This window comes from Phoenix dactylifera, chromosome 18 (assembly GCF_051530095.1).
Source record: "Phoenix dactylifera cultivar Ajwa chromosome 18, Ajwa_hap1_PhDact_Kaust_v1.1, whole genome shotgun sequence".
NCBI lineage: Eukaryota > Viridiplantae > Streptophyta > Magnoliopsida > Arecales > Arecaceae > Phoenix > Phoenix dactylifera.
This window is the reverse complement of record NC_143207.1, coordinates 15,443,896-15,457,308: the sequence shown is the minus strand read 5'-3', so window position 1 is coordinate 15,457,308 and position 13,413 is coordinate 15,443,896. Positions and strand designations below refer to the sequence as shown.

The window sequence follows — 13,413 nt, the reverse complement described above, 5'->3', positions numbered from 1 at the left end:
GATATGCATTATTGACTATTAAGATAAGATGCAATCTCTTGATAACTTTTATATGTAACAAACTAGAATATCAATTTTCTGAAGTTATTTCCATATAGTCTCTGATACAGTTGAGCAAATTGCGTCGAATTGTTGTAAATTAACCACTTTATTCTTTGGCTTTGCAATATGCATTTTTAAGTTATAGGGCTAATCTGCATACCCATAGGATCATTCATGAATCAATATTTGTGTCACTGTATACTCAATTTGTAGGAGATGAGCCTCTCCTCTAGACCAAGTGCATGTAAAAGGTTCGATGCAAAATTGGTTTACCATTTATTTTGCACCCTAGAACATACCTAACAATCAGCAAGTTGCAAGAAGTTTTTAAGTGTCAATCACTTCTCCTAGGGCAAGATAACATAAATCAGTCACTTTTTGCTTGAGCTTGATGACATACAAGTGAATGAGATGGTTTCAAAAGAAGCATTTAGACAGAAAACTTGACCATTACATTAAAAAAATTCTACAATAATCTAAACCTAGAATCAGCACATATGGATGCATGCAAGCAACCCTCAGCTTCGGTGTGCCCATCTGTCCAAATGTGGGTTGAACCAGCAGCCATCCCCACCTCTCTGTTTTTTTTTTGCGTTCCTAAGACCAAAAGTCCAAGGAAACACATTATATTATTAGGTTTGCATATAGCCTAGAGAGAGAGACAGAAGGGGGGACCAACCAAGAGTATAGCCATGATATTATTTTGAGTTAGATATAAATATTTTTGGTATATCGGCTATTCACACTAATCTTACGTGAATGTAGCCAGCACTATCAAGAGAAAGTAGACTACTCAATGATGAAGAAATATAAGCAATTTTTATGAAGTAATTTAATCACTATGAGTATTACCTAACATTCTTATTTTTGGTGTAAATAGCAGGCGTAGAGGCAAATTTAAGCTACCCACTAGCAGGTACACCTCAAGCATCATATATAATCCATAACTTAGTATTGTTCTCAAGATTACCAAGCAATCGATATATGTAATATAACTCAGTATCATTGTCAATATTATCAAGCTATCGGAGGTATTATCTTACCACTGGGGATTTTATTATTCTTTTCCCGCGAACCTCAAATTAAATTATCTGTATTCCTCAAAATTTCATATCACTCTAGTGTATTATTATTATCACAAGTGACAACCATGTAACCAACCCTAAGTAGCTAGTAATCAATACCTTATACATCATCAACAGTCATTTTCCTAGGCATGTGATGATGACTTGAGAACAATGAAGCTTTTTAGCTATTGCACCCAATTGCCACAAGGTTGGGTCTGATTTCAACTAGTAAAGAGGATGACCACTGCTTCTTCCCCTCCTCACTCGACCACTCTTTTGAGAAGTCAAAAGGATCAAAAAGCCTTCCTTTTCCGCCAAGAGGTTCTTAAATTCTAGGCTCCCAATCATTGCTTCTTGCGTGCCGGGAGTGGCACTCCCCATGAGAGGAGACATCATCCCTTCTCACGAGCCACTTACTCTTTTGGCTTTGTGGAACTATTGGTTGTAAACTTCTTCTCTCTGTAATAATTAGCGTAGAATATAGCATGAGGGCTATGTCTCTACCATTGACCAAAAAAAAGTTGACATCATGCATGTATATCAATCAAAAAGGTCAATCCAAACTTAGAGGCATATCCATAAAAATAGGTGAAGATAGTTGGCTACCTATATATGCACCAATTAGCACAAGCATTCCCTCTTGGTCGGTATTTTAATGTACATATATGACACCATCATTGGTAAAATAAGCGCATTATTATCTCAACTGGTGCACATTCTACTAATCGCTTCCGAGATTAATAAGTTCAGCCAACTATCTTCTCTGCTATATGCCCATGTCAAATTTGATTTGCACTCTAAGATACATGATAATTTTGCTGATGCTAGCAGTACTTTTGTGTTTCTATTTTTCATGAAGACTAAAAAATTGTACAAAGCGCAGCCATGATATAGGTAGATGATAATGATGATAGCTTTTGAAAAGGATTAATTTTTATCAATTTTCGGCCGAAAAATAACTTAAGTCGGTGCAGAAGTGAAAATTTGGTTTGTGCATTAGCTAAGATAGTTCATGGTGTCATTACCGATAAATAGGGTTGGAGGTGGGTTGGATGAAAAACCTCGATCCAACTGACAGCTCTTGCAGACCGGAGATCTAGCTTTGCTCTTATGATTGCAAGTTAATTATTAGGTTTTCGGTTTCGGAGGACTACGACGATTCTTTCCCTATTGTAATGCTGAAGTTTTAAGGTTCATTCAAACTAGTGGAACTGATCCTTTTTTTAAGTTCATGAAAGCATAGTTTTCCCAGTCATGTTTCTTTAGAAATTTGTTATGAAAAGATCAGAAGAACATGGCATGCGCATTGAGTAGGTGCAGTTGAACCATGACAATGAGGTCATGCAAGCTATCATATACCATCCTACCTAGACTACACTTCTTAAAATGCCCAGATAATTAAATTTATGGCCAACGGACTCCACCAAGTATGTTCCTCATGGGTGTCAACTAATATGTTTTTTTAATATCATACCAAGATAATGAAAAGGATGTCATGCTTCATATTTTTAGTGCACAACAAACAGAAGCCAATTCTTTGCTTCATAGGTTCAGTTGCCAAGCAATGGTAGGGTATATATTTTACTTACGTATGTGGAAACTTGAGACCAGCTTGCTGCTCCCTGGTTCAGTTTCATTGTTAAAATATGTTTCATTAGTATAAGCCTTGTTATTGAAGTAGGAGAGTTAAAACGAAAGCAGACTTCTTTTAACAAATTAAAGGCATCAAACAAAGACTTCAAAGGGGTTTCAACGTCTCCCAGTGTGTCACATGTTTAGTAGTTCTAAACTTCCCAACTATTTTCAGAGGTGTCATTTGACCCGTCTCCTTTGACGGATGAAAAATTTACACAGTACCATTAGGTTGAAATTTTGGTGCTTTATTTGATCCAAAATAAGCTTATACCTTGGCTGGTATGGATTTATTCGAGTTAGGTACCGCCAAGATACTGACATGATGCCATGTTTGGATTTGCATCACTTATATGTGACTTTCTTTCCTTCTCCTTGTGCCTAGCTTCTCTCTCTCTCTTATCTCAAATAAATGCGTCTATCTCAAGCAATAATAGTCTTCATCTCCGGCTGCAGCATGGAACTTACTTCCGGGAGATGCTATAGGAGTTGGTTACTTCAGGATGTAGTTTCTCGTTTCTGTTTATTCCTAGCACTCGAAAAAAAAAAAATCATATAATTAAATGAACCTCTGCTATCAGAAGAGTTCGCTGAAAGTTTTTTTTTGTTCTTTCAATATGATGAGTTTGATGAAATGTTTTGAAGGCTGTCTGCAGCATGATGCAGCAATGGTGGATTTTAATAACAACTCAGAACTTCATCTAAAATAACTAATCAAAAAATATTTTTTTTATTTCATATAAATATTCAAAATTTATCCACCTCACAGCCTTGGAGCATCGAAGAAGCCTGTAAAACAGGTCTTAGTTGACATATATTTAAATCACTGGAGGCTTAAAACCCCATAAACCTCTCAAACAAGGTTATAAGCTGTTTGTGAATGAGAGTTCGAGTGGAGCTTGGCTTATGACTCTATTGTGACAGTCCACATACTCCATTTTTTTACAAGAATTTAAGAAAAACAATGTTCAAAAATATATGAACAGTCAAGGACACAGCACTTCAGCATAATAAGTCGAAATTTTATATTAAAAAAAAGAGCAAAATCTGCGAAGTGTGAACAGTATCAGCATTCTCTTTCTCCCTGGAAAAAGAATAAGAGAAACCATGAAATCTCTCTCCGTCAACAACTCCATCACTCTCCTTTTTTTTAAAAAAAAAAGACCCAATATTTAAAACACAAAAAAGAAACCATTTAAAATGTGAGTATTTACAAGAAAAAGGCCACCAGCGGTCGGGCCCGGCGGTCACGACGCGGCCGAGGGCTGGTGGGTGGGGGCAGGGTGCGGCGGCACGAAGGGGTAGAAGCGGGGCTTCGAGAAGAGAGACGCGAAGGAGGACGGCCGCTGGTCGGCGGCCGGTGGGGCGGCAGAGGCCGTGGTGGTGCAGGCGGAGGCGGCGGCGGCGGCGGCGGGTGGAGTGGTGGTGGTGGAGGAGACGCGCTCGCAGGAGGGGCACATGGAGAGGGTGGTGGCCGGGAGGTGCATGTAGAAGGGGTGAGTAGTCTTGAGGGCGCGCAGCTCCGCCAGCTCCTTCTGGAGACGGCGGTTCTCCTCCGTTAGCGTCTCGCAGCAGCGCTTCAAATACTCGCAATCCACCTCCGTTTGCTTCAGCTTCGTCCTGTTACGTGAAACGGGCCCAAAAGAGAGAAAAAAGTTCTCGGCTTGAGAGCTAGGCAGTGAAACGAGTGAGAGAGAAGGGACAAAAAAAATGTCTTTCAAGGTGAGAGAGGTGACGATCAGTAGCCATCACATAAAAATGAATCAAGTTTGAGAGAAGAAAAGACTAAAAACTTGTCATTTGAGAGTAACCGAGAAAATTTAATGGAAACAAGTATGGCTATGAAATTTTTCCAAGAATCAAGCATGGCTGGATACACGTACGCATATAAAATAGAGACCATGAACCTCTCTCATTGGGGTGATTGGATTCTAGGACATATGAGAGAGAAGAAAATCTCCTACTGACTCAAATGCTTAGAAATATAAGGAAGAACTTGTCCTTCTTTCTTGTCTGATTCTAAAAAGCCCGAGAAAAACAAATCACAGTAACAAAATAAATAGTTCAAGATGGAAGTGGTGACAACCAAATGGAAATTTTTAAAAGGCCAAGAAAAAGAAGAGAGAGAGAGAGAGAGAGAGAGAGAGAGAGGCTTAGAGCTCATCAGGCATGGGATTATTGACTCGCTAAACACCAAAAGAAACCGTGGAGAGAGAAAATGAAAAAGAAAACCATCACGCAAAACCTTAATTTTTTTTTAAAAAAAAGTTAAGGAAGAAGAAAAGGAAAACATAAATACCTGGCTCTTCTGTTTTGAAACCAGACTTCCACTTGCCGGGGTCGAAGATTTAGTTGTTTAGCCAAAGCAAGCTTTTGCTTCTGAAAGATGAGAAAAAACAGAAATTTAACAGAGTTTTTGGGAAAAAATTAGATTTTTATCAAAGAATCAGTTTTTTTTTTTCTTCTTCTTCTTCTTCTTTTTTGATAAGAATTATATAGGGTGGTGGTCAGATTTATATACGGGGTTGAGAGTGTTGTGTTCTTTAAAGCTTTCTTCGAGGAAGGCGGACTGCTCCTTGGAGAGGCGGAGCTTCTTCCTTGCAAGCCCGTTCTCCTCCTCGTCGCTGGCTCTTGAGGAGGCCCTCTCCGCCTCCGCTTCGCTCCGACCGGCAGCCACTATTCCACCCTCGCCGCCGCCGCCGCCCCTGGGGGCGGAGAAGTCTATCTGGAACGAGGAGACGGCGCTGTTCGGCGACGACGACACCACCACCCCTTCCTCCTCCGCCGACGGCGCCTGGTTCACATCCAACCCGCGGGCCGAGACCTCCAAATTTTCTCCTATTCAAATAAAATAACAGAGGGAAATCCATCAATAACCATTGTAAAATTCTTAAAAGCAGCAAAAAAAAATCGTATTTTTATCCTAAAACTGTTTAAAAATAACAAGAAGACATAAAGATCGAAAAAAAAACTTGTATTGTCATTTTTTTATTTTTTAAAAATAGGATGGTAAAAAAATACATTTCCAAAGGGACTAAATAACCTCCTCACTTGTTTAGGGAGAGAAGGCGAGTAAAGCCACGAAAATATTTAAATTTGCCGATTTTTTTCGAGTTATCGCATGAAACCTTAAACAAATAGAGAATATTGATCAAGTAACTCAGAAATTTTTTCTAAAAAAATGAAAACAAAAATATTTTTTCCTGCTTTTTTTCTTGCTACCTCATGAAATCTCGAAAACAATAGAAGATTTTGACTGAGTTGCTCCCAAACCTTTTAATCTTTAAATCGATCTGGTCAGCCATTTGAAACTAAAATCTTAAGAATGAAGAAAAAGATTCGATATTTGTAGTTTAGTTAGAGAACTTACTGGTCTCGGGCACCCCCGGGAACCCCAGCTGGGACGACGAGCGCCGTGGAACAGGGACCAAGGGGAGGAGGTTAAGCTGAACTGGGTGGTCAGCAGAACCCCTCTCCTCTCCCCCGTCTCTCTCCTCCTCCTCCTCCTCTTCCTCCTCCTCCTCCTCCTCCTCAACCCTTCTTCCCTCCTCTTCCTCTTCCTCCCTTCCTCCGAGACCAACTCCCAACCCCATCCCAAACCCCAAGCCCAGCCCTCCGCTGGCCTTCACCCCAGCCTTCTCCGCCGTGTACATGGCCTTCGACGGCGCTTCCCCCAGACTCAAGCCCAGCTCCATCTCCGGCAACCAGAGACTATAAGAACACACACAAACAGAGAGAGAGAGAGAGAGGTTATCAAAATCGAAGGAGCAGGCAGGAAGAGAAGGCTTGGGGGGTTTTATAGAGAGAGAGCGCGATCGATGGCGAGGGCAAGCCAGTTTGACCGACCAGCCCAGGTTGACGAAACACACGTGACCCAGAAAAAGGAAGCAAGAACTAAAAGAAAATAATTAAAAAAATATTAAAATGATAAAAATAAATAAAAATAATTCCATTAATCATCATGGATTTCATTTCTTTCCCTTCGATATCAATAAGATACCAAAGTGATCATATCCACATTATTTATGGACTTGGTTTCACAAGGAGCACTTCTAATTTAATGCTAAACTTATTTTGCCATCCCTCGTATTAATTTCCTTTGTAGATTCCTTGGTTTGCTATTATCTTATGCATGGATTTATTTTGTATAAATATATATTAGTTTTTGATGTTTTGTTTGGTTAAGATAGGGACAAACTTAGGGGCTGCTCACTGGCTGCAATAATAGGTTATGATGGCTACTGTTATAAGCTGGGGGTAGATGAGGATGATGACTGTCTCTTGGAATCATAATGTGATGGGCCCACTCCTTGCATGCAGTTTGCTTATAATTATGAGTTTAATTATTAGATTTTTATCCAATGCAGATGCCCATCAGGTTTTTGTAACTCACCACCAGACCAACAGGAAGTCATGCAGCAGAGTGACAGCAATGGAGGCTCTGAGAAAATTCTGGACTACATGCCCAAGATTTCTTTTTTTAAAAAATGGCTGATATTTTATGCAAATTTCAGAGAAGATGACTACAATTTTTTCTTTACTGTTTGTATTATTAACTAACAATTGATCTTTAGAATTCAAAGCTCATGAACATATACTTTGATCAATTGCAGCTGCAAACAATCCATGATACATAACATGCAAGCTTTGTAATTACCAGACTGATCAATTGATCTTTGCATATTGACTTTTTTCATTCTTCCCATACATATCCATACATCTTCAGTTGTGTTAAAAGAAATTCTTTAAAGGGATTGTGCTGCACATGAAAATAGAGTAGAGTGAACAAAGAGAAGCATAAATTACTTCATTTTTTTTTATATCTTTATAAATATGTTCACTATCTCATGTCTTTTAAAGCAAAATGACAAGCATCCTATCCTTTGAACTGTCCTCCTCTACTAAAAAAGCTAATATACAAAAGAAGAGATAGAAAGAAATTTAAAGGTTTCTACAAGCATAATTAGAATTTGATAACCACATATCCCCTATTATTACTCCAATCACTGAGCTTTAAAATGGCCATTTCCTCTAAATGGCACTAAGGACCGTCAATATGTTCTAAGATAAATTTTTGTCAGCACCCCACCTTTGGCAACTATTTGGAGAGAAATTAATGATATGATACGCTTCTAGATGTATCAATCTACATTTCTTAACAAAAGAGAATTTCAAGACAAGCATAAATAAAATATTCAAAATCTAACCATTTATCTTTAGATTTGAACATCAAGGACATTATCACACACCAAACTTTTGTGTTACTTGCACATGTCTAGCTCGACCTTAGTATAGATCCATCATGGAGACGAGTGGCTAATATAATTGATCCAAATCTTGTGTGTGTATATATATATATATATATATATATATATATATATATATATATATATATATATATATATATATATATATATATATATATATATATATATATATATATATATAAAACAAAAATTGAAGGGTCTACTTTTAAATGTTTTGCTTGTTAGAGGCCCACATACAAACTAATAGAAAGACGAAGTAGCAGCACAACATTGAGATGGAATGCCATTCTGAGTATTTTGCTATTATTTTAGCTTTTCGATGGGTATATTTTGAGATATTCTTTGTTTCTTATATCGGAATGGGAAGAGAAGGTAGTACATTATGCTTCATAGATGAATTGGAACAACTCCTTTAATTAAACTTAGAAATCTTGGTTGGATTCAAACCCAAATGTCTAGGAGTGAAGCATCCACGGAATTCATCCATCATCCAATATCCTCCTAGCCCTAGCCTACACCCATTACGTGACGAGGTCACGTGCCAAGCTCCAGTGTTATAAATAGGCACTCCCAATTTATTGTGGACCTTGCAAGCCGTGTGCCCAAATTAACTCCTCGCATCCCTAAACAACGTCTGATTCCATCCATCCCTTTACATTCTATGCCTTTATTTATTCCTCCCTCTTCCCTCCATTTATTTTTCTTTACTTCTAGTTTGAAGTCAAAACGAAATGAAGTCCGGCCGGGTTCCCGAGTTAGCACCGAGTCAAAAATAGTTGACCCGGACGCGCGAGACGCTGACCCACCAATCGTCGTACGAGACGCCTCTAAACGCGACACGTGCTCGGGTCCGACTCGTTCCTGCGCGAATCCCTGGTTCTGACGGCAAAGGAGGGGGCGAAGCAAGAGGCACGCCAAGCGGGCCCCACCGGCGACCGGCTCCCGCCAGTGACCCCGGGAGTCACACTTGTCACGCCTCGGAGATCATCGCAATAATTGAATTCGTGCATGAATGATCAGTGGCGCACGGTCCCCCGGACAGTAACCGGCTACCGCCTCACCCATCCCCCAACCATCACCGTCCTTCTCCTTCCGATCGGACGGTGGAGAAAGGGGGGCACAGCGTGATGCGACACTCGAGCTGGTCTGGTGTGAGGCGGGCACAAGGAAACGGTGGTTTAGAAGCGGTCCCATCACCGGCTTTTATTAGGAAATCTTTGGTGTGATTCTCCGGCCGTCCCAGAATCCCACCGGGGGGTGTCGCAGTGAAAGCGGTGATGGGATTGGATGAGGGCTGGCTGATCTTAGCTGTATGATAGGGTAGCTGACAGCCGTTTGATAGATATCAAAGGGCTGCCGGGGGCAGACTTTGTGCTGGTGGGGGTTTGCTCGAGAAAGTACTGATTATTAAATTATGAATAAAGTAAAACGTGGGGAGTGGGGAGGTGAAGTCAAATTTCTCCTGCCTCCCGTTTGATACGGTGGGTTAAAAACGAAGGAATTTATTTGAAAAATCCGAGGTCTTTATTTTGAAGTAATCCTCTAATATGTTTTAATCGGAGATTTCATATAGTTCACATATGAGTATAGCCAACATGCGAAAAAAAAAAAAAAAAAATAATAAAAAAATATCCATAGTTCTTGTCCACATAAACTCTCCGAAATGTCGGGCCACAAAAAAAACAATCCAATCAATAACTCCGTTTGCCTTCTGAAACATGTGTGCTGCTTGGAAGTGCTCTATTTCTCACCAGTCTACGAGTTTCACCAATCAAAGGATGATCATCCTCAAAGCGATCCACTCCCTGTAACTAATCAATCACCGTGGAAAAATCTTCCTCAAGATGTACCCGATCAGCTTTGAGTACTTTTTTCGCATAAGAAATACTCCTCCAAGCTGCTCGAAGCTTCGCCTCAATGAGCCAATGGTGCACCGCCCCCTACCACAACCAGCATGCTCTGATGGTCTCAGATTATAAATTCTACTCCTCCATGCAAATCATCCATTGACAAGCCACCATCAAAATTGACTTTGAAATGACCAAGAGGTGGGGGTACCTCAGAAAAATGAGCAAATTTAGGCACCGTGACAGCAAAACGGATATCCCATCAGAGATATGATGACAACTAATAAAATCAAAAAAAAAAATAATACAACAAACAGTGATTCACTTTCCTATAGATATTTGTGGTCCGATAGAAACCACACCCATTTAAGAACGTGTAGATATTATGGCGCAGCGGTTTAAAGCCAATATCGTATTTTCGATTTTAGACCTATTTAATTACTATGGTTGAGTCATTTTCATAGAGAAAGTAATAAAATTGTGTTGATTAATTTGGAGTGGAGGTGGTTGAAACGCCGGTCGGGCGGGCCGACAGGCGGGATCGCGTGATGGGGGCGTGGTGAGCGACGCAAGCTGTCCACCTGGAGGGGACAGCATCGCAGCGGCAATCATTAGTACGGTCGACCTCCTGTTCCGTCAAAACAATTATTTTCGCCTGATTGATCGTGTCCCGCCCCCAACCTTTTCTCTTCCACTCTTCTGTCGCCGGTCATCCCTTCCGTTCACCGGCGCCGGCTGTTCACGACGCAAACGCTTGACCATATAGCTAGTAGCCAAGTTTCTCATACCGCTAAAATAAAAAGAATTCAAATGTAAAACCGTCACGGCAATTCTCCACGGAATCGTGAACAGGAAAGTATGATCCCCGAGATCTCTTTTTGCCGTTACCTAGGCTCACCTACGATGTACGGCCCGTCAAATGATACTCGCCACGTCACCCTATTGGATGTGACCCGACGGAGAAATCTTGGCCGTCCGCTCCGCCGACGCAGCTCTGGCGCTCTACCGCCAGGGGAATCCCGTTTCGTGCAATACTGCACCCATCTTTATTTATTTTGGTAAAATAGATAAATTACCACCAAGGTGGTAGTCTAGTGGTGCTGGGCAGAAATTCTAACTTCATGGTCCCAAGTTCGAGGCGCTGCGGCGATGATTAAAATGTAGCTTCGACCACTGCTTGGACATGAGGTATAGGATCGCTCTTGAACCGCTAGTAGCCGGGGTGGTGCCAAGTGTGACGTACTCACACTTGGAACTCGAGCCAGAGCCTAGAGGGGTAGCTGAGCCGGGCTAATCGGTTAGGATGCCCAACATACGGCCATTTCTGTCCGCATCGAACATTCTCCTAGCGGAGCGGGGGCCCAGTGGGGGTGGGCTTGTCCTTCCTCTCCCTACCCCTACCCCTCAAATCTGCTATATTAAAAATATTTTTTTTTCTATAATATGCCCGCCAATGGTATGGTGACACGAACGGTACGTGCGGACGTCAAGCTAGGCATTTTGTAGTATTCCAAGTCCCATCATTCTTTCGTATGATTGCTCCAATAGTATATTGGGCACAGGTATAGCTGTGTGGCTATCAAAGTGAGAGAATAAACCTAGTATGTTTAGTGGATAGGGGAGGAGATCCAGCCTCCTCTTACCTCCCATGCAAGCTTTTCCATAAGCAATAATTTGTTGAATAATTAAAAAGTTGATGGACATTATGATTGGATATTTTCCATGCATCATCATCACCACCATCATCTGCCTTACAAAATACTCATTATAAATTCCCAACATCTATAGACATGCTTCCACTTATCTCCTACTACTAATATTATTATTTTTATTATAGTTTATTAATTTTTTTACTGTTATATTAATATATTTTATTTAAGTCAGTATACACTCTTTAACTATCTAAGTTTAAGTACCTGCTTGTCTCCCTCTCTTTAGTGTATTGTATTACTCCAAATCCTTTAGTGTGTAGAACAGAAATAATTGATTGTATAAAACTACGAAGCATGGAATCTATAGCATCTATTCATGCAATTTGAACAATTTTATTTAATCCTATGATTCACTATATAACTACTAAAATTACTTATAGTAGCTAGCTTTTATATTGAATTTATTTCAGGATTTTAATTGACTATCTAATAAGATGTCCGCCATGATGGTTAGAGCTTTCATGTATCCTCACGTATATATAATGAAGAAAAAAAATATGTATAAATAGTCTCGTATTTAGAATTTAGATGATGTGGAGTTTATAAACTCAAATATTTAATATGAGCAAGTTGTTTGTCGAGTAATAATTTTTTTTCTAAATTACAAATATATGCTCAAAAATGATGATAAAATTACTCTATGTTATATAAATAGAATGAAAGTATGAAATAATCATTGCTATGTATTATATACACCATAATATTTCTTTTATGGTCATGTGATTTTCTTTGGTACATATTTTATCTATACAGCATGGAGTTAATTAAGTAAGATAGTTGACCACAATGTTGCATCCCTTCCCTCATAAAAGAGAATAAAAAAAATTAAGAAACATAATCCCCAGCCAAAAAATATATTGAGACGAGAGAGAAGATGAGAGCAGGAGTTTTTTTAAGTGAAAGAAGAATGGGCTTGGATTGGTCCAAGGTTGCAATGATTGCTTGTTTGCCCTAAATGTTGCATTGTCCCTTTGAATTTACTAAAATGCCCTCCCCCATTAGGTACTCTGTTGCCCCAGTCAAGGCCGCAATGGCGAGTGGCACAAAAGCGGTGGCATCCATGTAAATAAAGCCGAGGTGGATGGGGTTTTCGGCGACGGGGGTTGGCTTCGAGAGTACGTGTCGCTGCCTCCTCTCCACCTGTAACTCCCGTGCGGTCAATCATGGCACGTGCTCCGAGTAATCATATCTGAAGCGTTGGGCGCAGCAGCAGCTCTGTATCTCTACTTTTCTCTCTATCTCCTTTACTTTTTAACTGTCAGAACCCCTCATTATATCCCTCCATTCCTATTTTGATGCGCAAAAAAATAAAAGAGTCCATGTAAGAAACAACGAAGAAAAATACTAAAGCTCTATTTATAAAATTTTTGAAGATTTAAAAAGTACTTTCTAACCATTCAAAAGTATTTTTAGATAAAAAATAGTATTTGATAAAATTTTCGAAAAACTGTTTCAGCTTTTATGAAAAGTTGAAAACAGCTTTTGGAGAGAAGCTCTAATTTGAAGCTCTCCGAAAATACTATTTTTAGCTTTGTCGGAAAACTATTTTTTGGACCAAAATACCTCCATTTAAATCTCACTTTTTTTCCCAAAACCCTCATCCCATTTATTCCTCTCATACCCATCCTCTCCCTCTCTATCTTTTTCTTCCTCTCAACGTCGCCGCCTTTATTCCTTCTTCCTCTTCTTTTTTTTTTCTGTTTTTTTTTTGTTTTGGGAGCTCGTGGCAGCCCACGGTGGCAGCCACCATGCCAGCCACCACCCATGGCCGGCGATCCTTCTATATTTCAATGAAATAAAATAATAAATAAATAAATAAATAAATAAATAAAATAAATAAAAAGAA

At 39.8% G+C, this 13,413-nt stretch overlaps 1 protein-coding gene across 2 annotated transcripts; it reads right to left on the bottom strand.

The window, feature by feature from the left end:
* Nucleotides 1-2,866: 2,866 nt before the first annotated feature.
* Nucleotides 2,867-6,711, bottom strand: LOC103706825 (homeobox-leucine zipper protein HOX27-like). Of its 2 annotated transcripts, none has more exons than XM_088714181.2 (4): nucleotides 6,112-6,711; nucleotides 5,263-5,579; nucleotides 5,041-5,120; nucleotides 2,867-4,412 (listed from the first exon to the last, which is right to left on the bottom strand). In XM_088714181.2, exons 1-4 carry the CDS (start codon nucleotides 6,434-6,436, stop codon nucleotides 3,989-3,991), a joined length of 1,146 nt encoding a protein of 381 aa, XP_088570307.2. In that variant the 5' UTR covers nucleotides 6,437-6,711; the 3' UTR covers nucleotides 2,867-3,988. The 2 variants fall into 2 exon arrangements, with proteins under 2 accessions (XP_088570307.2, XP_088570308.2); XM_088714182.2 differs by having other exon boundaries at nucleotides 2,871-4,361; nucleotides 6,112-6,706.
* Between the last annotated feature and the right edge of the window lie 6,702 nt (nucleotides 6,712-13,413).